This window comes from Amphiura filiformis, chromosome 6 (assembly GCF_039555335.1).
Source record: "Amphiura filiformis chromosome 6, Afil_fr2py, whole genome shotgun sequence".
Taxonomy (NCBI): Eukaryota; Metazoa; Echinodermata; class Ophiuroidea; order Amphilepidida; family Amphiuridae; genus Amphiura; species Amphiura filiformis.
Window position 1 is genome coordinate 55,806,279 of NC_092633.1, and position 26,753 is coordinate 55,833,031.

General features: G+C 37.6%; 1 protein-coding gene across 1 annotated transcript; it reads right to left on the bottom strand.

Moving 5' to 3' along the window:
- Nucleotides 1-1,094: 1,094 nt before the first annotated feature.
- LOC140155678 (dnaJ homolog subfamily C member 7-like) lies at nt 1,095-16,642 on the bottom strand. Its single transcript, XM_072178603.1, is given in 14 exon segments — nt 1,095-2,057; nt 3,720-3,869; nt 4,498-4,644; nt 5,295-5,368; nt 6,960-7,051; nt 7,706-7,870; nt 8,415-8,568; nt 9,304-9,422; nt 10,009-10,083; nt 10,781-10,894; nt 11,994-12,118; nt 14,514-14,556; nt 14,559-14,601; nt 16,525-16,642. Coding segments are annotated over 14 exon segments (1,554 nt in total). The 5' UTR covers nt 16,614-16,642; the 3' UTR covers nt 1,095-1,893.
- Nucleotides 16,643-26,753: the final 10,111 nt, after the last annotated feature.

The window sequence follows — 26,753 nt, forward strand, 5'->3', positions numbered from 1 at the left end:
CAAGTACTAAAATGGTTTGAAGGGGTATAGAGAAACTTTTTTCCTTGAGGTACTAGCTATGCAAGTTTCCTACAAAAATCCGAAGGGTAGTACGCCTGTCGCCAGTATCAAGGGGAAAATATTGACCCTATGTCCCAGAAAATACCATGTAGTATTTGTTTTATTATACCTAACACCTCATCACACATATTTATGAGAGAATGACACCAATTCATAACACTGTAATTTAAGAAATATGAATAGACCCATTACATGAATTGCTTTATCCTCCACATACCCTCTTCTGAATCTTATCATGGAGAACCATTACACAACACTAATGCCAAGTCCTACCTTCTTTGGTACCCACTTACAAAAGTGAAAACAAATTTTAGGGATGATGATGGAGTGATGGGGTGGAGAACTATCGACTAATAACATAATGTGGATCATAATGTGCCCTTGAGTAAAATACTTCATCTTGATTACTCTCCACCCAGGTGTATAAATGGGAACCGTCATTCTTAAATGCTGGAAGGTAACAAACTCGCTGTGTAGGAGATGTGGCGATCCCCAATAGCAATATTTCACGATGGAGTGTAGCCTAATTGCTAATGAAAGAGAGATGGGCACTCCGTCTTGTAAAAAATGCAGGTTTGACTCCTTTCTCTGGTTAAATCTACTAAGGTTGTTAAGTTGCTATTGACCAATGAATTGGTGTCATTCTCTCATGCACACATAAAATGCAAATGCACTAACAAATATTACAACCGTGCATATTTACTCAAAATAGCAATTACAGAAAAAAAAAACTGGCATTATTTTATATTATTGTTTGGCAAAAAATGAGACTCGTAACATTGTGTATTGATATCAAATTGGGCAAAGCATCAACACTAGTTGTGTAATTCATGACAGGTGCTTATTTACGTGAGCATAAGTTGGGATTTTACTGACGTGTAAAAAAATCAAACAATTTTGTCCACTTATAAAGCCAAACAAAGTAAGAGTATAAAAATCACATGCACATAAATCAACTTGATACAACTTAACATGGCTAGCTGTCAAACTAAATTCCTTATTACCCAAGACTCTCATTATGTAATGTATTAGGAAGTGTTATCCCACATCAACTTCTTTATTAAGCTATTATGTTACATGTTTTGACTATCAAATTAAAAAATAAAATCCACCCGACTGATGCCGTCTTCCACAGAGAGTGAAAGGACAAGCAAATTATTTGTTTGCCTTGATGCTATAAACAACAATGTACAAAGCATCAGATCTGACCAGGAATCAAAATAATAAGTCATCTATAATTGTTAATGTTGTCTATAATCCTAGTATATATGCAATCAAATGAATTTGAAACAATGAAGCTTAATCACCTATATGTCTAGTTAATTAGACATATTGTTTGAATTAATTTCATCATTCATATCTTTTGCTTACAAGTGGTAAGTGTACATCATTTTCAGCCATCTTCTGGGTAAATCAATATAATTACTTTCCAAGTATACAAGAAAATCATGTGATAACCTACAGACGATAACACAATTTCGTATCCATGACAATAACAAGGAATGCAACCCTACTGATTCACCCACAAGATGGTGACTGGCTAAAGACCGGGATATAATTGGCTAATCAAATTTGGTACCAAAATGTTGTTGGTACAATGATATATCCATTTTGTTCACTTCCAACACAGGTCTCATTTAGGTAACACATGGCCATATAAAATCCCTCGTGTACCACATATATGAGAGATTGCAAACAAGTAACAAACACAAAGAAGCATTGATGACATCAATTTGAGGAAGTAAAACAACATGGGTCAAGCAAAATATGCACACAAATCGGACGTGAGACAGGTTCCTAGTGTTTAATACCAACATAGCATGTGTATGGTCATCAGCTAAACTGAAAATGGAAACCACCAGGAAATCCTCCACCACCACCACCACCGCTTGAGAAGTTGGAGCCACCTGGGAATCCATGTCCTCCGCCGCCATTGGAACCAAATGAGAAACCAGGACCGCCAAAGAATGTCTGGAATATCTGGTTAGGATCAAAGCCTGCAATGAGAATACAATGACAACTACATTAGGATAATGTTTTATTCATAACATGTGCACTAGTGAGATTTAGAGATGCCACTCAGTTTCACTCAAAAAACCTGAAATTGGTGAAAAACCTGAAAAAGCATGCAAATGCAGGCCAAAAAGCCCCCCAAACAGGCTGAAAAAAAAACCCAAAACACAAAAAAACCTGAATTCAGTCTTAATCCTGAAAAGTGGCATCTCTGGTGATCCAATCAAAGTATTACTAAATAAATGTATGAAAGATTTTGTAAGTTATTGATATTGCACATTTTTGTGCACATCTGTAACCAATTTTTTTTTCTTCAAAACGTCCCCTAAATGACTTTCAACCTTGTAGCAAAAATACCCCCTAATAAGAGATATAATGCTGTTTTTGACTTAATGTGTCATGTGTGTATCATGGAAAAAAACACAGCTTTTGTGTTTTTGTCACACGTGTACAATGTCATACCTGTGTGGCCCACAGGATACTTACACCCAAGTATGCACATCAAACAGTTCCGGTTCCTAAGTGTTCAATTGCAATTCTAAGATTTTGATCTAGCTAAAGGGGGTACTACACCCCTGTGGTAAATTTGTGACTGTTTTTGCATTTTTCTCAAAAACTAATAACACACTGGTAATTAAAGTTATGTATATTATTTGGGCAATGAATCCAATTACTACACTGAAATTTCAGTGACTCAAGACAAGCGGTTCAGTATATAATGATAGGAAACAAGGTATCATAAATAACAAACCGCTTGTCTTGGGTCACTGAAATTCCAGTGTAGTAATTGGACTCCTTGCCCCTATAATATGCATAACTTTTGTTACCACTGTGTTATTAGTTTTTGAGAAAAATTCAAAAATAGACACAAATTTATCGAGGGGTGTAGTACCCCCCCTTAAGTGCCTGCAGCCAGGATTGAGTCTGGGTCTTGTACCAAGCACTCAAAATTACAAATTGCCAAGCTTCCTTTCTTTGCTTGCAATCACATGTAACTCATATGTGAATAAAAATTGTTATAAGAATTGTTCTTATTATAGACATCAGTGTCTTATAAATAAAATAAATAAATTTTGGATTTATAAAGCGCCTTTCTCCAGATCTTAGAGGACTCAAAGCGCTGTAATTTCGCTGCAATGGTGAATCATCACAATCAGATCGCATCAACTAGGTTGCTGCCGAAGCGCACACCTATCCGCATTTAGATTGTAACATCCACCAATTATCTGTGCAGCTCCCCAAATTCCATTGGGTGAAGGAAGTTTTTGATAACCAAACAACTAATCACCGATTTTTGCGATACAGGAGGAAACCGGAGATCCCGGAGAAAACCTGCGAGAGCGAGCATGGAATCGGGATAAACCAAGTGCACATGAGTCCTTGGGCGCGCCGGGCTTGAACCCGGGACCTCAGTGGTGCAAAGCGAGGGAATTACCGCTGCGCTAACTCGCCCTCCCTACGAGTTGAGTCTTAGCTACCATCCGTCATATTGGATTGAATGGGGGAGTTTGCTCCGAAGACTGGCATATTAAATACATTTGACAGATGCCATTTAATTATAATTGAAGCTTTTGAAAAAGTCTATTGAACATATTTTAACTTCTTTGAATGAGCAACCTCAATTTCTAGACACTGATAGCACTTACCTGAGAATCCCTCCATCTCCTCAAGGTCCTGCCCACTATCGTATCGATAACGCTTTTTGGTATCGGATAGAATGCTGTAGGCTTCATTTACTTCTTTGAATTTGATCTCCTCTTGTTTGCGTTCATCAACTGATTTATTAGCATGACGATCTGCATAGAATAGGGGGAGAGAGAGAAGGTTATTATAGGACACTACATGATCTCAGCACACCTTGTTGCTGATCAGTGTCAGAGGGGGGCACTCAACTCAAGTATAATGCGGTTCACATGCGTGACCAAAAAATTTTTATGTGAAAAGGGTTTTTGTTTTGGCGTTACGGGAAAAAAATGCCAATTTACACAAAAAAAGAGTCCTATTTAAAATGATCTCAAATGCATTTAGCGTACTTTTTTTTATCCACTTTACGTATCTGCTCCTGCACCGATTTCAAAAAATGTGTATTCCTTGTATTTTTTATGTTCTTAATTTTCCCCTTGTATGTTAAAATGACAGTTTCAAATGAACACTCTTGATGACTTCATTTACATTTGTCAATAATTTTACCTACAATTCTGGTCAGATTCCATTTGCGCTTGCCAATGTACACAACCTGTTAATTGTTACACCAAGTTCATACAACACAATTTACTTATTGAATGTTCAATGCATATTCAATAAATTTTACAACCCACATGCTATATCTGGACAAAATGCAACAGAATTCTGGTGAAGAGCATATTATGTTGAGTGTTGTTTACCTGCTGCATTTAAACATGACATGACAATACCAAGACTTACCTGGATGGTGAAGTAAAGCATGTTTGCGATAAGCTTTCTTGATTTCATCTTCACTTGCTGCCTTAGTAATACTCAATACTTTGTAGTAATCTTTCCTTTTACTCTTCTTCAGTTCTAATTTGGCATCCTGAAGCAATCTCTTGTTATCTGCAAGAAAAGAGCAACATTACCTAGTTAAGGATCAAATCAAAACTTGACCGGCGGTCGACCACCGGTTCTGGGCGATTCTGTCTGGTTGGAGCAGGTTTCTATTGTTTAAACAATGGAATTTTTGATTTCATCCCTTTGAAAAATGAGAAGTAATTGAAGATGGCATTAAAAAAAAAAAAAATTTAATTTAATTTAATTTTTTTTTAAAGCAGTGATCTAATAGTGCACTAAGCACAGGCATAAACTCGCAAGTCTTCTACTACTGGTGACTGGATTTGACTAATATGACATTTTGGAAACGGCTAACCCTATATGTGACCATTCACCACAAACCAGGTGTAAAGTCACCAGGACCTAGCATATTCAGAGATATGGCTCAATAAACTCAACAATATTCAATAGGAAACAAAGGAATCTTTACAGGAATATTGATCAAGTGACTATTTACCACGCAATTATCACATGTGATACACCATTTTAAAGCTTGTTTTTGTACATTGCAACTAATTCAAAATCTAAAAAGTGAAAATTGCAACTTCACACCTGGTTCGTTGTGGACAGTCTTTTCTTATCCATATTATATATGAAGCCATTGGATTTGAAGATAAATATGACATTTTAGAAAGGGTAACCGTCTCATGACATACCTCTTGTCTTGTCCATATTATAAATCTTGTCATAGTCTCTGACTGCTTCCTCAAATTGCTCTGTATCATAGAAGCTGAAAGACAATCACACAATGAACATTGTTTTTGATAGATATTGCAATGTGACCTATGCAGACATGCCAACTTTGAAATCCAGGTGCAACTATACTAACTGGCATGTCTGCCTATATTTGTTTGAATGCATAAACAACATGATTAGATTCCCATATCGCATAGACTTACAACTGATCTCAAGCTTGATTTGAACACTTGATAAATTTGAAGTTCTGATGATTAAGAATAATCCAAACTCTATGTGAACCAGGCCTCAAGACTATTTAAATCATTGCATGCTGATTTAGTTTATCGGGTGGAATGCTTGTTGTTGTAGCATCAAAAACTTCTAAGCCCATTCAGTGATCCCAGCAAAAGTATAAAATATTAATGTGTATAAATTGCTTAAAAGTGAATAATGTAACTTTGCATGATAAACTGAAATATTTACAAGAATGCATTTAGATTCTTGCAATTTTGTTGATGAGAATCTTTGTGAGAATGGATACTCGGATTCTCGCCGAATTTCTGACCCTATGTAGCTAATTTCACTACTTAGGCCGTATAAAATTAATGTTTTGGTTCTCGTCCAGAGGATTTTCATGAATTGATGAGGGAGGGAGGTGTTTTTTTGTTTTGTTTTTTTTCCCAATGTAAAATTAGCATTGTCAGTAGTTTTCGGTCTTCTCCAACAGTGCTCGAGGAAACGATGAGGCCCTTTTTTTTTTTTTTTCAAATGTGAGATTCTGAGGGATAAACCCCCTAGAGTACCACAAAAAGACTTGGAAGTGATGCTTGTTCTCTAATAAACTTATTTATATGTATGAAAATTTCATAAATCATTCCAAAGTCTAAAAAAATTGAAAAATCTATAAAAAAAAAAAAAATCTGACAAATCCCAGAAATTGAGGAGGGAGGGGACGAGAACCAAAATATTAATTTTACACGGCCTTAAGTAGACATATAACAGTTTCATGTAAAATGTCCTATCTTGATGATTTTCTGAATGAGCAAATTGCTGAATAGGCCGTTAATGGTTTTCTCCACAGATATAGAACTTTTGGTACGGGAAGAGTAAAAGAACTGTTGATCATTTTGGAAATATAACAATGTGTTCATAATATTTAATGTTAAACTTGCACCACTCATTTGATAGAATGTGCAGGTGTAAGCAATGGGTGTCTGGCGTCTCATGATTCAGAGAATCATGTCAAATGGTGGCCCTGTGTATCATATGAATCAAATGTGCAGCAGAATTGCACTGATACAATTCATAACAGACAAAAATGTACACTAACTTGACAGATACTAGATACACACACTCACACAGGTATACTTGTGTGTCTGTGAGACTTGTGTGACTTTTCTTGTGTGTCTTTTTGACCAGACGGACACGTGACAGACGCCTGACGGACCTCTTGTGTGTCTTTTTTTTCCATCTTGTGTGTCTTTTTTGTTGTTCAGACTGGTTGTTGCTTGTGTGCCTTTTTCAATACCTTCAAAAATGAGCTCTATACCCCCCTGCACGATCTTGCTTCTGTACTAAAAAAAAGGCACACAAGCATAGCCTCGTGAGAACACACAGACAGACAGACAGACATTCAAACCTACCATTTAGCTCTCCTCATGTAAGCTTTGAGGTAGTTTTCATCTAACTCAATTGCACTTGTACAATCTTGTATGGACTCTTCTAATCTCTTTAACTGTGAATAAAAGAGCAAATAGTATGTTATCACTTCATATAAACACTTCATACATTTCATCTTTTCTTTGGGTAGGGTAGTACAAATACATGTACCGTATTGTTCCATTAATTGCCCATTCCCCTATCAGTGCCCACCCAGCAACTTTACTAGACAAAGGCACTGAGCATTTGTGCTTAAGTTATAAGACAATCCTGAAGTACATAAAGACCAAAGATGGTCTTGAGAATTGAGATCATGGATAAAATGACTAAAATCAAACAACTACCATAAAGATTCACCTAACGTGGCACATGGGCTCCCTGTAATTTTAGGTACAAACTAAAAGTGCCCTCCCGTAATACTCCCATCAGCAATTTGTACATGAAATTTAGCCAAAGGCAGAGGAGCCCATGTGCACCATTAAATGAATCTCTAAGGTATTACATATACCATGTACAAGAATTTCACTAACAAAAATAGAATTTTGGAACTAAGATAACACCAATGAGTTTATACATAGCCTATAAGGTAAGAAAGATATAGACAACGAGTCCCCATTGCCGTGAGGTCCACATTCTGAAAGTTGTGTGTCCACATTTAACACCGTAAATACACACACATGCCCACATACAGCACTTATGAACGCAAACAGAGACAGCATAGAATACCTACCTTGGCTCCTACTGTTGCTCTATTACAATACAACTTTGCATTTGTGTTGACGTTATGTGGATCTATTGAAAGTGCTTCTGTGTATAAGTCATATGCTGCCTGGAATTGACCCTTTTTGAAGGCCTCATTGCCCTGGTCCTTTTTACCTTTCAATAATTTACATTTCTGCAAACAAACAAAAGAGTTGTGTTATCAAGTGTTACAAACATATTTAGCATGAAAATGGTTAGTTTAGTCATAGCACAATCATCTTGGCATTAAGTTGTACAGGTGTTTTATAGGTGTTCTTTCGATTTTTCTTCAAATTCAAGAGTAACCATCTTCGCTGCAATTATCCAGGTAAAATACTGCAAATTATGACCCCTGAAGGCAAATAACGAAAGTTGGCAAAATAATATTAGGTTAAAGATAAAAGTTGACACTGCATTTTGTTGAAAATTCATTGGAAATGGCAAATATTTGGAGTGAAAATGAGGTTGCTTTTCACACATACCATGTAGTATTTTATCTTTCATTCGGCATGACAGATTACACTTTGGGACAAAAATCGTCGCATAGTTCCACAATTGTTATTCTCAAAAGGCCACATTATGGACTCATGGCATGGAACAACATCCGTCACCTGCTAAATTTCACCATTGATGTTAGCACAATCAGTGCAGAAGCCACCAAAACTATGTTTTTGATGGTTTAAATAAAGAACACTTACCTTAAAAGCTGTGATGGCAATTTTATGGTCTGGAGCCAACCTTAGTACTTGCTGGAAATGTTGTTGTGCTTTTTCTATACTATCTTGGTAATAAAGGCATAGACCTCTGACATACAGGGCATCTGCATTCATGGGATCTCTTAGTAATAAGCCACTGCAATATGAATTCAATATGAGAATTATCATATAAACATTACATCTTAATAGCAACTTACAAAGCAAGGAAGGGAGGCCAAACTCTATTCGACTGGACTGGTTTCTCCTTCCACTGAGGATTGAAGTTGTACCAGGGGCAAGAACACCACGGGTACACACAGATGCATAAATGGATGCGCTGCTCAAATGGGTAGTTTTTTTCTGAGAAATCCTTTGGAATGTTTTGTACTTTAGCTATGCATGAAATAGACAGTACATTACCAAATTTTGACTTAAAATCCTGTTTTTTCTTGTGGGCTATGTGCAAAATTTAGTCTGTGCTACAAATGTAATAGCAGTAATATATGGACTTAAAATCATCCACAAAAAAAAACACCCATCTTCAGATAGGACAAAGGGTCCATAGTTCATGTAAAATTATGCTTGGATATAGGTAAGGGTTTTGCAGATTAAGCCACACATCCTTGTGAAAAAGTAATTCAAGTACCCACCCCCCGCCAGCGCAATAACCTGCTATAATAAAAAATAAAACAATTCCACAGAAGTACCATATTTTCCACTCCAGAAACTGTGTGCCTCAAGAACTTGAATATGTCAATGTGGAGGGACCTAGTGAATTAGCCAATGGCATACCAATGATTGATGACCCCATTCAATCAACCATTCACACCCCCTTCATGACATATCAACAAAATAATGTGAAACACCTGTCAAAAGATAACAGTTAACTTACTTGATTGTTTCTTGTGCTTCTGAGAACCTTTTGAGTTTGGCTAATGCTTCTGCTCGTCTAATTTTAAATCTGGAACTAGCAGGTGCTCTGTCAATGGCCCTATCCATATCATACACAACCTAACAGATAGGTCAAAGGGGAAATTACAAGTCAATAATAATATTGATTGCTTATGCTTAACTCACACAATACTGACTAGAAGCAATCATTACATCAATGTCAAGCCTTTCAATGTAACCAGGGAGCATGGGGACACATTTTTGTATTATTTAATACAATACATTCTTAATGTCTTTTTGTTCCTTGTTCCATTTGATGTTTTCATAAGTTTGATAATGCTGTATTAGAATCCTATCACAGAATAGGAACTTGCTATGTTTCAATGGCAGTGAAATTAGCACTGAAAAAGTGCTCCTGCTACATGTTCGCAGGATGGGGTGTGTGTGTTTAGCACTTTTTTTCTGGTTTTTTTGGCAACATAGCAACCTGAACCATTTAAAACAATATAAGCTCCTATAGGGAACAAACAAAAAGCTTGATGATGTCCTATAAATGAAAGTGCTGTTGTTAGGAGACTGACCCTCCCCCCCCCCATCACTGATGGTGCTTAGCGGTGAACTTAAAACCAAACTTAATTACGTCTTAATCCTATTAAAACTAACAATATTTTTATTGTAAATATTGATTCGTATAAGAATTCCTCACCTTTCTGAAGTCACCATCAATGAAAGCCTTCTCTGCAGCCAAATCATGAAGTTGTACCAACTTGGCCGTTCTCATCTACAAAATGTACAGGAAACATATTAATTATCATCAGCATGAGTATAATAATGGAGCTAAACTATGTTCTCAAAATCTCTCTGCTGTGTCATGTAAATGAACTCACAAACTTCATGAACTCATAAAATAGCAGTAAAAGGAAGACCATAATTAGCTACCATGTGTACAAAAGGTGATTTGCTTACAAATTTTGGGACAACATTTGATGATTTCCATCACAACATTTTTTGGATAAACTTCCATCAATGTGTGATGTGCAAGAGTCAAAATGATGGCAGTACAAAAGCAGACAAGGCTAGGGAGATATCTCATTTGTAACATGTCCAATCAGCCTCATTCTTGGACTTTCAAAGAGAAGTATATCATTTGGGACTACCAAAATCACTTTGGACTTTGGTGAACTCGCCAAAACAAATTTGCTTCCATTATTAGAGTTCTTCTTTGGCTTCGATACAATAAGGAACATCTTTCGTAAATCTTGGGAACTTCTCGCAGAAGCTCTACCGAGTTAAAAAACAAAATACTGTTCACCATAGTCCAACTGGTACAAGCTCAATTTTTCCTTCTAAATTTTTAACATGAATAATAATCACATTCACATTTAACTTACGATGCATATCTACAACATGCTATAAATGTTAGTGAAATTCTCCTGGTCCTATGTCTTAATACATTTATTTTGTAAAAGCTGCAATACCTCTGATTCTGCCTGTTTGTTACTAGGTTCTATATCAGCAAGCCTTTCTAAACTTCTTACAGCAGCATCAGCACTTCCTAATGCTATATGACACTTGGCTTCTCTTAGATAACCCTGCAAAAGAAAGGTTTCAAAATTCTTTAAATAGTACATAGATATATATTGTCCATAGATAGTATTCGCATAATTGACATATAAATCACAAAGTGGTTCAAGGTCGGTGGTCCGATAGTCAGTGATGTATCGTTCGAGTCCGGACTCGAGTCCACTTTTTGTTGGACTCGGACTTGGACACAAAAAGACTCGGCTCGGACTCTGACACAAAAGGACTCGGACTCGAAGCCGAGTCCGGTCCGAGTCCAGTCCAATTAAATCCATGTGAATCTGAAATAAATCTGAAAATGTCAAAATAGATCTCAAATTTGTTGACTTTACTTGAACATTTTCCAAATTAATTGGGGGTGTCAAATCTGTGATCTGTCATATATCCTACATATCCACCAAATTATTTAGATTTATCTGTCACTTAGCAGAATCATAATTATTATTGTTATCATTAATTTATTAATGAAATAATTAATTAAATTCATAATTTAATTAGATAGTAACCTCTAGCCCTGAGGTTTTCTACCGCACATTGAGGCCAATCACCCAAACATTGAATTCTAAATCAAGGTTCAATTGCTCCAGTGGTTCGCTGGGAGCAAAAATTTACATCACAGTGGCCCGTAGAACAGTACATGACTTCCTGGGGTGGAAACCACCAAAATACTGTTCATACTACCTAAACTAAACATATCTCAGGTCTAAATTTCACTGGGGTTATGAAAAAAATATGAACTTTCACCTTATACCAAAATCAGTATTTTGATGTGATTAAGTGGGGGGATGAGGATGTCAATTAGATCACACATGCACCTGACACTCAGGACATACAGCCAGGGTTTTTTTGTATACCGGCTACCTGTTTTTCCCCATATTATTGAGTGACAATGATCTCTTGCACATGTTGCATAGTCCTGCATTTGTAAACACTAACAATATTCTGATTCACCTTTTGACAATTCAGTCACAAAGTGCACCTCACACAATGTTGTCTAACCCCTTGGATGGATAGACGGAAGGAATGACGGACAACCAGGAAACATATTGTCATTTGTACTGAGTAGCCCCACTCCTCCGATCCAAATCAAACACCTGTGGGATCAATTACCTTAACTAATTTGTTATTTAGCCTGAGTGCTTCCTGTACATCTTCCAAAGCCTGTTGGTACTTATCCAGCATCATATAGGCTGCAGCTCTGTTGTTGTAATAACTTGCACACATCGGGCATGTTCCTATGGAGAAAAGAGAACAAGCATAACTGATTAGGAAAAAAGTGTGAGAAATGAGAATATTTCAAGACATCTTATTTGACTTAAGACAAAGAGTTGTTTCCAGAAGTTATTTACTCCAAAAACTTGTATTAAAAAAATTAAATTATCATTCATGATTTAGTCATTCTCTGTGAGCACCACAAACCAAATTGTTGGGGACAGTCCATTAATCTGAAGGGTCGATAGTCTGAAAAGGGTTAAGATTTTGGGCATTTTATGTTGGCATTAGGGTTAAGGGTAGGGTTAGCATTAAAGTTTGGGTTAGTGTTATGGTTCGAAGGGTTAAGTTTAGGGTTAGGATTAGGGCTTAGATTTTATGTTAGGGTTATTGCAAAGTTTAGGGTTACAAGGGTAAGGGTTAGGATGTATAACTAAGTTATTGGGTTTAGGGACTAATGACTCTATCAACCTGTAACCATATTGTTGAGCAAATGTTGAGCATATAGTTTGATCAGCTCGTAATCGGCGGGAAATGTTAGGCTTTTACCAATAAAATAAAGTTGACGCACCTGGTTTATATTTTGGGTGTTAAAGAAAGTAGACAAAGTATAGGACTTGAATTACGAGCTGATCAAACTATTGGATGATGTGCTGTACAAGTTTCCATTATACAACCACCAATGGAATGTGTGTGTAAACTTGAATGCACAATATAAGAACCAAAGGTTTGTTCAATTTTGCAATCATTGTATCTTGTCCAAGTGTAATTAATACAATTTTTAATAATTAGCGAGACCATTACAACATTCAGGACAACTTCTTTTAACTTGATTTCATGCTACACATTACAACATGCAGAAGAAACCATACCTGCATACCCTTAACACACGAGTTATGCTAGTATTAATTTTCAGGCTCGGTTGCGACATAAGGTATGAACCGCGACTTCACAGGTACTCAACCTTTCTGCTTGCAGGATACGACTTATAAAGGACACACTTGTACCCTTGGCTTTCATCATCTTCGGGAAAATACACAGATGAAACAAAAATTTTAGCTGCAACAAAAACACATGCACATGGAACCACAAAAAAGAAAAACAAACGGGAATATTAATAATCTCATCACCATGCTGATACAAAAAACAGCCTCAGAAATCTGCAAAGAATAAAGCACTACATTATGCATTACATTAGTACTACATAGGAAAAAAGAGACATCTCATCATCTCGTGGTAGGCAAGGCATGCAGAAGAATTAAAGACCTCACAATAAGTAATGCAGCCATTACAAATACGTCTATAGCTGCAGAACTATTAATTGTATTCACAATATTTTAACAAAGAAAGACGGTTTATGTATGCATTTTGAAAGCCCATTCATCCAATGACGTTCAACATTAACAACACAGCAGTATTTTTAAGGAAAAAACTCATATTAAAAAGTTGCATTGTATGCAAAACCTGCTATTGTCTTCACACTGGATTCACATCAATACAAGTTACTGCAACTTTTAAATTCATGGGTTTTCTTTAAAAAATACTGCCGTGTTGTTATGTTGAAAAAAATTGGGCAAATAGGGTATTAAAAATAAATGCGCATGTATAAACTACCTGTCTGTCCATGTGAAAATATTGTGAATATGATTAATAGTTCCGAAACTATAGACGTATTTGTAATAACTGTGTTACTTTGTGTGAGGTCTTACTATCTCAGTAAGCAGATATATAAAATGAATTGCTGAGCCCAGATGCCAGTATTAATTTTCAAGCAGTCAGACCTTAGATCATGATCATGAAAATTCAAAGGTTCAGAAGTTTCTCTATAAATACCCTTGTTTTTAATGGCCACAACCAGGCTGATGTTTGAAAGGAAAGATTTGGATGGTAAATTTCATTCTAATGACTGACAAACCTCAATGTCTTGCTACTGTACATGTAAGACACTGGAAACATTCCTGAAAGAAGTGATGTTTTACTATCTATGGTATAAACTTTAAAAGAGGTGCACCACAGAAGCAGTGGCGTACGGACCGGAGGGGGGGGGGACTGGCTCGAAATTGAATTGAATTGACAAAATGCTGTACATTATGTGCATTTCCCTTTAGTCCCTTTTTGGGCACAACTGTTCCAATTTTGACCAATTTTAGCGTTAAAATAGACAGCATGCTTCACCCGCATTTGTCCTGGTACAGTCATTTTAGTACTGGTCAGCTGTTGGTTCGGAGGCCTTGGTACGCCCCTGTAGAGAAGTTGTCCACACACCTGCATGTATTGCATTATAGTTACAAACAAGTCCCGGAAGGATTTGCAAATGCAACAGGTAAAAACAGTAGATGCTTGTATTTTTGACATGCTAAGAATGCAGAATTCTTAACAAGCAAACACTGCAAATGATAAGACTTCTATAATACTTACCAATTGCTTCTGAATAGCATTCAATTGCTTGATCATCGCCTGACGTTTGTACAGTTCATTCCCTTCATTTTTCTTTGCTTCTGCAACCCTAAATTGAAAAAAAAATTGTTCAATTGAATGTCAGAAAATGAATTTAGAGTAGACCAACCTAATGAGGGTTGAGAACCACAAAGACATTTAACTCATAGGCAGAAAGCCTTTACGCTGAGTTGGTACCATAGAATGGTTGGCACCCGGGGTACTCAGTACAAATGACCATACGGGACGTGCATAAACATGGGTAGCATTTTCGGCATTTTGGTATATCAATGACCCCTTTTTCCAAGCCAATTTTGGTATATGGATGGGGCCTTTTTACATAATTTTCTCAATTTTTTCAGAAAATAGCCCAATTTTGCTTCAATCTAGCCAAAATTTTTGGGAAAATTTGTAAAAACTAAGCCAATTTGGCCGAAAATGTTGACTTTTGGTATATCGATGGGTCCAAATTTCTTGAAAAATTGGTATATTTATGGGTCCACTTTCAAATTCTCAGCGGCACACCCTACCAAAACCAAACTTGAGTACCCCCCCCCCCGGGTAAGTTGGCACCCTCTGGTAGATAACAATGACTAACTCAGGATAAGGTTATTTGGATTGAATCAGGAATCAATGTTTAGTGATTTAGCGAGGGCGAGTTTAATAGCGCAGCGGTAGTTCCCTCGCTTTGCACCACTGAGGTCTCCGGTTCAAGCCCCGGCGCGGCCCAAGGACTCATGTGCACTTGGTTTATCCTGATTCCATGCTCGCTCTCGCAGGTTTTCTCCGGGATCTCCGGTTTCCTGCTGTATCGCAAAAATCGGTGGTTGTTTGGTTATCAAAAACTTCCTTCATCTTCACCCGCAATGGAATTTGGGGAGCTGCACGGAAAATTGGTGGATGTTACAATCTAAATGCGGATAGGTGTGCGCCGTTCGGCAGCAACCTAGTTGATGCGATCTGATTGTGATGATTCATCATTGCAGCGAAATTACAGCGCTTTGAGTCCTCTAAGATCTGGAGAAATGATTCGATTTTTGTTGATGATTTCTGTCATTGGTGTTATGTAAATTTTGATCGCAAATAGTCAGTGGAATCAAACAACCATTTCGAAGTCTTCAGAGTGGAAGAAACTTACTTGATTTACCGTTTATATACTGACAAACTTAAAATTAAATTCCATGGTCGAGTGTCGTTTTTTCCGAAATTGAATGTCACTCCAGCAACATCGCTATGTAGCCTCCTTCACAGCCGGTTTCTGTTGTTCATAACAAACCGTGAGCCACATGCAGTTTGGGCCCGAGAATAGAGATAGCCCGGATGTTGGACCGACAGAATACTGCCGAGTGACGAGTGTCGACACTCGACAACAGCCAATGCCGTACTATTACGCTGACTTTCGTATTCGCCAAGGAGGACAATTTCGACCTCCTCGTTTGTTTACGAACAGAGAGGTAGACAAAAGCCTAAGATTAAAGAAGGCCTGTCAAAACTGTTCCGCTTGTCCAAACACTCAAGTATCAAAAGGATGGTCCACAATAGAGTGATTCACGCAACATGAATAGGGGATTTAAAAACTGTGAAGTAGGACCATGTGCTTCTTTTGTCCAATTTGCCATCAAGATTTCGAATGGAAACAGTTCAGACCCAGAACACGATCATGTGACAGAAATTAATATTTTGTTCTGGGTCTGATTATTCGGACTAGACAACAGCATGAATTCATAAGTATACATGTACATGAATCTAGGCCTAAAGCTTTATATCATTATACATGTTATATATGGCAATATATTACATCATCAGACTGTACATAGTACACTGAATGATCATGCAATGATTCAGCATTGAAATTCGTGTGGAGTGTATTGCTATAACGCATGATACGTGCGCGTGAACACCGGCATGCGATCACCGTAACTTCTCTGGCCATTTCACACACATATCAACGATTAAATTACACGATTGCAACGATGTATACAATCACACATACTCTTGATCTGTCTCCATGCCATTTTCTGAAGAATTGTCCATGTTATTGCTTAAATCTGCGTTGTTTTTCCCCATCTCAACATCCGCCATAATAACATACACAGGTTTCGCTTTAATGCATGTATTTACAACGGGCTGACATCACTGAAACTCGCCATCATTGGCCATTTCCACACTGAGCTGCGATTTCATGGTTTGTGGGGGGGGTACAAAACTTAAACCCCATGCAAAAAAATATTAGTACCCCACACTACCTCTCCTTTTGATATCAATTTTGGGAAACCAAACAATTGTATAAAGTGGCGTGATCACGGCAGGTGTGCGTAGACCACATTTTTTTGGCTTTTTGGTAGGGGCCCATGAGGCGGAGGGGAGCGAAATCTAGCGAAGACCCGAATGTGCATGTCATTTTAATATTTGGGCAAGTTCTCTTAAAAGCACCCATATTTTTGTTTAAATTTCGGGTGCTTTTGGTAAAAAATTGTTATACTGATGAGTTGCAAACACAGCCTAGCCTCCATCCACCCGCCTCACCCTATGTCTGAATAGGCCTAGCCACGGATATGTGACTCACTGCAAGCGGAGCCAGTGGCGTAGCGTCATAGGGGCATGGGGTGGGGGCCATGTGCTCCCATAGGAAAATTGCCAAAAAACGACTTTTGCCCCCTCCACAATCAGACCCGGTGCCCCCAATCATGGTCGATGCCCCCGATCAGCTGAGCGGAGCTATTTCTTAGCAGGACATCTATACTAAAATGATGAAATAAATAAATTAAATAAACAAACAAACAACCAAATAAATAAGTAAATAATTAATTACATTATAAGTTTATCAAGTGGCATTTCGTGATCCATAGCCTCATCCCCCATATTCTAAAAAAAGTTGAGAGATTTTTTATACACCTCTGGGCTGGCTACATAATGTTTAGAGACCGTTCACAAACACTTGTAAGGGGGGCTGATGCAAAAAAGAAATAGAAAAGCATATAAAAAGGAAAATTTGTGGTCATTTTTTCAGCCCCCCCCCCTTAGGAGGGTCAACAATTTCCAGGGCCCCCCTTTTTGCATCAGGTCCCCCTTACAAGTGTTTGTGAACGGTCCCTTATGTGCAAACTTTCAATTCATTTCTTATTTATTCAAAATAACATCGTGGCAAATAGCCCAATTGTGTTACCTTTTACAATCTTAAAACATCAAAATTATTTACTATTATTACACATTAAAGTTATTAAAATACATTATTGCAAGAAATAAGCATAAGAAAAACATAAAATATTATGTTTTTTTATTTTTCACTTTATATAGCAAATCTTCACTTTGTGTTCTGTTAACAGTGGCCTATGGCTAATCATACATAACTCACAAACGCCCCGACAAACGCACAATCGGAATTAACTGACATTTTGGGAATAAACTTAATATACTAGTACCCCGCTAGTACGCCTACCTGGACATTATCAAGTCACTTATCAGGACTTCAACAACGAACTTTTATACTAATCATCGCGACATCTTTTTTAAAGATATTTCTTGTTTTACGCTGCATACGATGTCAGCCCTGTGTGTCAATTAGTTAATCATGCTCTGGCAACACAATGTATGAACGAAGCTTTGGAAAGTTCGAGAAGCAAATTAAAGGAGAGGTGTCATCACTAAATACATTTCAGTAAATGAATCACATAAAAACGGTGTCATTTTAATCAGGACAAGGACCAAGAGACAATTTATAATGGGACAAATTATTCTGGTTCATCTGTAAATCCCGGAATGTAATATTTATAAATGAATTGTATTTTTTATTTTTTTTTAGGGAGTGTTCATAAATAGGGGGAAGTAGGGCAAATTGGTCCACCTAATGTCCCATTTTGCCCCACCTGATTTTACTCGGCTATAATACTAATACCCGACAACTTGCGACAAGTGACCACTACAAAACAAAAGGTACATCACCAAGTGTCTAGTAGACTTACGTTTCACAAAAATTGGTGCCGGTCGGCCTCCGGCTTCATTATTTTATTAAGGTGTCTTTAAGGCGTCCCATTTTACCCCACTGCAAGATTTTTCTGTAACAGAGGCTGGGGTAAAATGGGACAGCTTGGGTAAAATGGGACGCCATTGATTTACTATGGGACTTTTTTTTTTGGGGCAAAATGGGACAGTTTGAGTTAACACACAGTAAATCAATGGCGTCCCATTTTACCCCAATTTGGCATATTTCTAAAAGAAAGCTTTTCTTATAATTTTCGAAGAAAAAAGTTACAATTGTTGTCTTATTTAATTGAAAGGGTAGCTTAGAAGTTATTTTTTAATTTGAGAAACACTAATCCGGACCATTGATTCAGATATTGAGCCACAAGTCGTGACCTCTGCTTAGACATGACAAAAAAATGGAATACTTATTTTGATGTGTTAAGCTTACGGCCCTCAAGTTCCTGTTTAATGAAGAATGGTACTTTTAAACGGTTTGAAATATAAATAGACATTATATCAAAGTTATTTTGTTGCAAAAATGGGCAAAATGTGACTATTTTAAGGTATAAAAGTATTTCCGAAATCACTGTCCCAAATTACCCTGTGTCCCAATTTGCCCCAAGTTACCCTACTTTGGTAGGGGGAGCTGGAAAATATGTAGGGGGGTCATAAAATTTTAGGAGTTCTGAAGAGGGGGGGTTAAAAAAGTTTTGGGCGTATGAACAGGGGGGGGTTAAAAAGTTTTTGGGCACGTAGAGGGGGGGGGGGGTGTAAAAACTTTAGCAACATTTAATAGTCCTGAAGCAAAAAATATAAAATAGCCTGAAATTTTTTTTTGCGCGCTACGCGCCCAAATGTTCCCCTAAAACCAGAACAAAAGTTCATTCCAGATAAGGGCATTTGATCAGGTCCTTTATGTATTTTGAAAAGTCATTCAATATAAGGCCGTGTAAAATTAATATTTTGGTTCTCGTCCCTCCCTCCTCAATTTCTGGGATTTGTCAGATTTTTTTTTTTTTTTTTAGATTTTTCAATTTTTTTAGACTTTGGAATGATTTATGAAATCTTCATACATATAAATAAGTTTATTAGAGAACAAGCATTGTGGTACTCTAGGGGTTTATCCTCAGAATCTCACATTTGAAAAAAAAAAGGGCCTCATCGTTTCCTCGAGCACTGTTGGAGAAGACCGAAAACTACAAACAATGCTAATTTTACATTGGAAAAAAAAAAAAAAAAAAAACCCTCCCTCCCTCATCAATTCATGAAAATCCTCTGGACGAGAACCAAAACATTAATTTTATACGGCCTAAGTATGAAGTGTTAATTGTCTTGTTGTCTATAAGTCTAACTTAATTTTGAGGTTTGTGTCAGTTCCTTCTGATCTGCTCTTTTAATCACCAAAAGACTGCAATAACTTTGTTCTTCTTTAGTGTTGACAATTTTTACAATAATGTTTCATGCAGTACAGATTATTAATTTATTATCAACTAAATGTTGCTTTACAATTATAGGCGGAGGAATCTTGGAGAACCGGGGTACACGTTTCCACCCCCTAATTTTTCCATGGGGGACATCCCCCTAAAGATCCTAGTAGGAGAAAAAAAAACAATATCTGCCATATGCAACTTTTTTAGCACATCGAAAAGCACCGTGTTTTGGGCCCGGGTTTTGGGCCCAAATAGGGTAAAATTGCACAATTTTGCGCTTCGCGATCACACGAACTGGCCCAGCAAATAGCAAAACACCCCATTTCGGCAGTAGCGTAGCCAGGGGCAAGGGGGGAAAGTGCCCGGGGGGGGGTACTCAGTACAAATGACCATACGGGGACGTGCCGCAAACATGGGTAGCATTTTCAGCCTTCTGGTATATCAATGACCCCTTTTTCAAAGCCTATTTTGGTATATGAATGGGTCCTTTTTCAAAATTTTCTCAATTTTTTCGGAAAACAGCCCAATTTTTCCTTAATCTAGCCAAAATTTTGGGAAAATTTGAAAAAATTAAGACAATTTTGGGTAAATTTGGCCAAAAATTTTGACTTTTGGTATATCAATGGGTCCAAATTTCTTGAAAAATTGGTATATTTATGGGTCTACTTTCAAAATCTCAGCGGCACGTCCCTACCAAAACCAAACTTGAGTACCCCCCCCCCCCCATGACAAAGATGAATGAAAAATGAAAGATAAAATCTGGAGGGCAAAGGAAAAGAATAGTGGCAAGGAACCCCTTTTCCACCCAAATTCACCCTGATCATGGGCCAAAATAGTGTAAAATACAAAACGTTTGCGTGCTGTATGCGCACATTGTCACAATAAAGGCATTTTCATCCCCATCATGGGCGAAAATAGTGTACAAATGAGGGGGGGGTCAAAATAGTTTTGAACCTAATATGAGGGGGGGTCAAAAAGTTTTAGGTCCATTAAGAGGGGGGGTCAAAAGTTTTGGGTTCGCGAAGAGGGGGTTAAAAATTTTCGACATGAAAAAAAAAAATTCCAGCCCCCCCCCCCACCACAGTCTTTATGAACACTACCTTATACATTTCCTGGCTTTTGCTACTTTGTTGAACTGTATTTTTACCACTACTAGTTAGTGTTCGACTTGCCCGGGGGGGGGGGCACTCAACTTTAGAAGTGACGGGTATGTGCCTACCGGTCATGTTGCGAAGTAGGGGCCTATCGGTAACAAAGCGTTATTTTAAAAAAGGGGTCATTGGGTACAAACAAAATAAAAAAGGGGGTCATAATATTTTGAAAAAAAGGGGGATGATACTATTCTAGAAAATCTAGAAAAAAGGGGGTCATTGGGTAGCCGCAACCAAAAAAAGGGGGTCATTGGGTAGCCACAACTAAAAAAAAGGGGGTCATCGGGTATGACTTTAAATAAAAGGGGGTCATCGGGTATAGTCGACCCCAAAAGAGGGGCCTATTGACAGGCACATACCGTCACTTCCAAAGTTGAGTACCCCCCCCCCCCCCCCTGGGTTTTGCCGGCCTGCATAAAACCTGTTTTTGCACCGCCAGCAAAAATGGCAGCAACTTGTCAGCCAAACACTAACTTGCACATTGAAGCTCATAAACAACTTTTAATGACTCATTCAACATGTTTTTGCCACATGTCAGTCAGGGGGCTATCATTTTCTTCGGAAGACCGCCCCCCCATCTTGGGTCAAACAAGTTGAAGTTTTGCCGGCCTTTCATAATATTAATCATGATGAACACATTCAGTTGAACTTGTAATAGCCAGAGCTTTCCAGTAGTGGTATAAAAGTCTCAAATTTTTGAGCAAAGTGAGGGGGGGGGGGGAGGCTGTGGACCATGAAATGCCCCTTTAAATTTAGAAATTTAAAAAATATTTTGCCAAATAAAATACAGGCCCTATTCCTTTTGTTAGTTCTCACTGGCAATATTAATAAAGTCACATTTTAATATTTCTGCAGTTTACATAGGCTTAGGAAGATTTTCAACATTGGGGGGCTGAAACTTGGGACAAATTTTGTGGGACCAGACTGGGGTGCGTGAGGCCCCCCTCGCAGTCAGAAAATGTTGCAAAATATAGGTCACAAAGACCCCATCTCCTTTTATTTTATCACAATTTTTCAAGTCAGTTCACCTAGGATTATTTGAAAGGTATTCCAGCCCCGCACCAAATTATTTCAAGCCCCCCCGGTTCCTAAGCCTATGATTTATTGGGTCAAAAACATCCAACACTGTTTTACCAAAGTATTGGGTACATGTACCCTAGAATAGCCTACTTTGGTTTTACCACACAGTATTGTATTTGTAGTAGCCCTCAGTCGCAAAGTTGGGTCATTCGTGATTTCAGAATCAACACACAGGGCACGATTGAGCCTCACGTGAAAGAAACCGGCAACTCTACGGCCTCTTTTCTTCGCACACGCTGCTGGCATGGTATGTTCCTGTACAGGTCGTTAAAGAAAATTACTGAAAATTCGCCTTTTGAAAATAAATTTGCAGTTAATAATTATTTGGATGAAATGCTAATTGTATCAGCTTTGCGTCTTTAATTTTTATTTTTTACATCTCTCAATGCCACATCGGAAAATATCTCCATAAAACATGGTTCAGTTTCCGCGAATTGGTAAATTCAATAGCATGCTTGGGAATTTATAGGAGTCGAATTTTGCACCTTTTTCATGATCATGATGATACAAGGTGCTCTTGTAAGAAAAGTCATTTGCAAAAGAGAAATCTGTATTTTTGATTCAGGGACGTATCCAGCATGTCCAGCGTTGTGGATGGAGCCTGAACTCTGGGATTAACTGAATTTATTTTCGGTTTGGCTGCAAATTTTATTTAAAAATATTTTCCCAAGATATCCAATTTAAAGGGGCATTTCGTGATCCACAGCCTCATCCCCCCACTTTTCTCAAAAAAAGTTGAGATTTTTATATCACTGGAAACCTCTTGCTACATAAATGTTTATGTACAAAATTATAAATATTTCTTTCAGATTAATTCGTTTTGCAAAGATATCGTGAAATTTGAATTTCGTTCTGGTGCACCAGAACGAAATTACAACGCATTGTCTATGGAGCAGTGTAATTTACATATATCTGGTTCCATACAGCAATACGCAGTATTGCTGTCTGGTAAGCAGGTACGAATTGAGACGTTGTGAATTGAGACGTCGGAGCCGGTCAAACACAGAGGACTAGCCTACATCCCGTATCCTACTATCACTCAAACAAGCAAATCTCTTCACGAATTCACTCACCTTGCGATCCTACATCATCAGTTGAAACAAACATCTAAGTTACCAAAACAACTTTGTCATTCCTCAAAACTACAAGTAACTTCATTAATAAAAAATTGAAATCATACTATTACCCGTTATTGAAAATTTTGTTCGATTTATGTGAACCAAAAAGAAGCATGCGAGTCGAGTTCAGTTTACCAAAATGGTAGCTCCTGCCTCCTGGTCACCTCAGATATGCGTCAGTATCAAGCTGCTTATTAAGCGGTGGATCGGATTGGTTGAAATCAACGCCACGTTTTTGACCTTACAGGGGTCAGAGATATGCATATTCATGTATGAAAACAGCGATGCGGATATAGTATCATCACCGAGAACTGAGAATTGCGACATTTTCGATGTTTGTACCGGGAATTTCAGACACGGAGACTCAGCATGGAGATTTCGAAAAATTAGTCAAAGGTAACCAAAGGGTTGGGGATCGCATTTTTAACTATCACTAAATGTTTCGGAATTGAGGTCGGCTAAAAAGTAGACAGTTTCGGGGACTGTAATTGGTGTAGATGTCACATTTTGAACAGTGAGCGATAAGTGACCAATTTCATGCTCAGCACAAGTGACTATCTTTACACAGGGTATGTAATACACATAATCATGCATAACTCGCAAAAGCAAAATCGGAATCAACTGAAATTTTGGGAATAGGCTTTTTTTTGTGGATATGTACTGAAAAATGTCATAAAAAGAGGATGCTAGGATCACGAAATACTCACGAAATACTCCTTAAAGGAGTATTTCGTGATCCTAGCATCCTCTATTTATGTAATTTTTCATTAGATATCCACGAAAAAACCTATTCCCAAAATTTCAGTTGATTCCGATTTATGCTCATGAATTATGCATGATTATGTATTCTGCTCCATAGACAATGCGTTGTAATTTCGTTCTGGTGCACCAGAACGAAATTCAAATTTCACGATATCTTTGCTTTAGAAACGAATTAATATTTTCTTCCATTTCTTGCTTTGTTTATCAAAGCTATCTAGGCCAGCATGCATATATTAGCCTACACTGGCTATCCAGGCTTGTGCATTTGTATAAGCTTGGAACAGTACATGGATTTTCCATGGATTAGCATGTGTTCCTCACGGACCAACCTGGGTAAACAAACAAACAAACAAACAAAGAGGTTTCCAGTGATATAAAAATCTCAACTTTTTTTGAGAAAAGTGGGGGGATGAGGCTGTGGATCACGAAATGCCCTTTTAAGGCATTAATATTTATTTTCACAAAATAAAATTGAAAGAATCCATGGTGATCTGCAATACAATCCATGCAGAAAAAAGTATAGAAAATAGACCAATTTTTTAGGCAGAGTAAAAAATAAAAAACATGGTTTCTCGTCCGGGTTTTTAAAAAAAAGAGGCCCTTTTTATTTTTTGTTCTGCTGGTCATGCTGGTAGGTACGCCCCTCTAGTGATCACAGAACCATCCAGAAAGTGTTTCTTGCATATTAGCATGCCAAGCCAAGGCAGGCTATACTATAGAAAAATTATCAAATTCGTGGACATCGTGGAACATTCAACTACGCTTGTTACTCGCGACTAATCATGCTAACTACTGCAGCATTATAACGCTACTCTCTGGCGTCCATACTAGCGAGCAGGGGTCGCGCTAAGTTGCGTTCTTGCGCGCCACGCGCATTTTTTTAAGTTTGAGCGCATCTATTCATTTTTGCATACCAGTTCGGGGGTTTTCATGCGCGCAGAAAAATGAAAACATGTGACGGAAAAATAAAAGCTTCGATCTCCAATATTTACGACCTGTCCAGAAATTATGTAACATAAAATGCAATAACATAAATGTTGAAGTGAAGTCGCCGTAGCATTGTAACATAATTTAAAAATAAAAATAAAATACACACCTCCAGCGTAATTTAACACAGATTGTGATATTGTATAGAATCACTGATGAGTTTTATTGCAGTACTGAATGACGACACGTACGTGAGTTGGCAATTTCTAATTCTAGGGATCGGTAAGGAATGCTTCAAGGGTGGTATGTAGAGATATGCCAGCGGTGAAATACGAGGCCGTAGAAGGAAAAGGTGACAAAAATTTGCCCTTGAATTATGTTTTATAGTCAAAATACTCCAGTAATTCAATAAATATCATGATATTTGGCCTAAACTTGAACTCATTAGCAATGAAATGTCATTTTTTATTGAGTAAATCATGGCTTTTTTCACTCGTCACATGTGACTTGCAATGCTGTTGAATTCTGCACTTTGCCAAAGTTGAACTGCATTTTATGGAATTCGGCGAACTTTTATGGCATAAAGCAACACTTTTATAGCAAGTACACTGCGTGGGAACTTTCTTTAAAAGCCAGATAGTTGGTTAGGGAGTGATCGTTATTTACGAGAGGGGGGTAATGGGCGTTTTGAGGGGGAAATCCGAATTTTTTTGGGTCTTGAGCCTGAGGGGGGAACACAAAATTTTTCGTTGAACCAGGAGGGGGGAACGCGAAATTTTTTGTCGATATTTTTTCCAAAGCGCCCATTACCCCCTGCCGTAAATAACGATCGGTCTACATGACATTGCCTTAATAGCGAGAATCGCGGCGTGAAAGGGAGATCGCGTTTTTGCCAGGCCATAAACTATTTACACATAACCAAAATCACAAAATCTGATACTGATAATATTGAAAGCGGGCATTCAATACTTGACTAGAGAACCCCTCATTTTAGGATTTGAGCGCATATTTTTAACACTTTCAGGGGGTTCAGGGGTTCTGAGATCCCCTGGATTTAAAACCTAGTGCTACCCCTGCTAGCGAGGCTATCTGCGTACAACTGCTTACTACGCACAGCCACGCAAAGAGTATGTTCCACGATGTCCACGAAATTGATAATTTTTCTATAGAAAGACATCTTTCTTCAAAATTTTAACTGAATTAAAAAAAAATCTAAATAAATTTATAACGACATCACAAAAGGAAGCGGGAGGGGACAAAAGGAGTTAAATTAAATTATAATCAAATTGAATTCAACTCGGCTCTGCGCTGCGTAATTTAATTTTAAAAACTGCAAATTTGAACTTTTTGGGGAAAATACACACATTTTAGGAATATTAATCCATAAATCTGGTGCGTGATATTTGCTGTCAAAAATTGTGCATTTTTCTGAGGGTGTCTTTCTTTCTTTCTTTGAGTTTAATGGCGCCTTCAGCTACTATGGCTATTTGCGCCAGTTACATAATCTCCAGCATCCAGTACCTTCAAACAAAAAATAAAAAAAAAACAAGCTAGCACATGGAGCTAGTGAGTTAGGATTTATACAAATTACAGCATTGTCTTCAAACATTGAATATTACATCACCATTACTACACATTTAAGTTGTTATTTAAATGTATATATGTTGTAATGTAAAAGGTGAAAAATAAACCTTTTACCAAAACATTTTTTCTGAGGGTGTGCAGTACTTACTGCTTAAATAATTGTAAGGATATCAGTATAACATTGATGAGCTAGCTGAAACAGGAAAG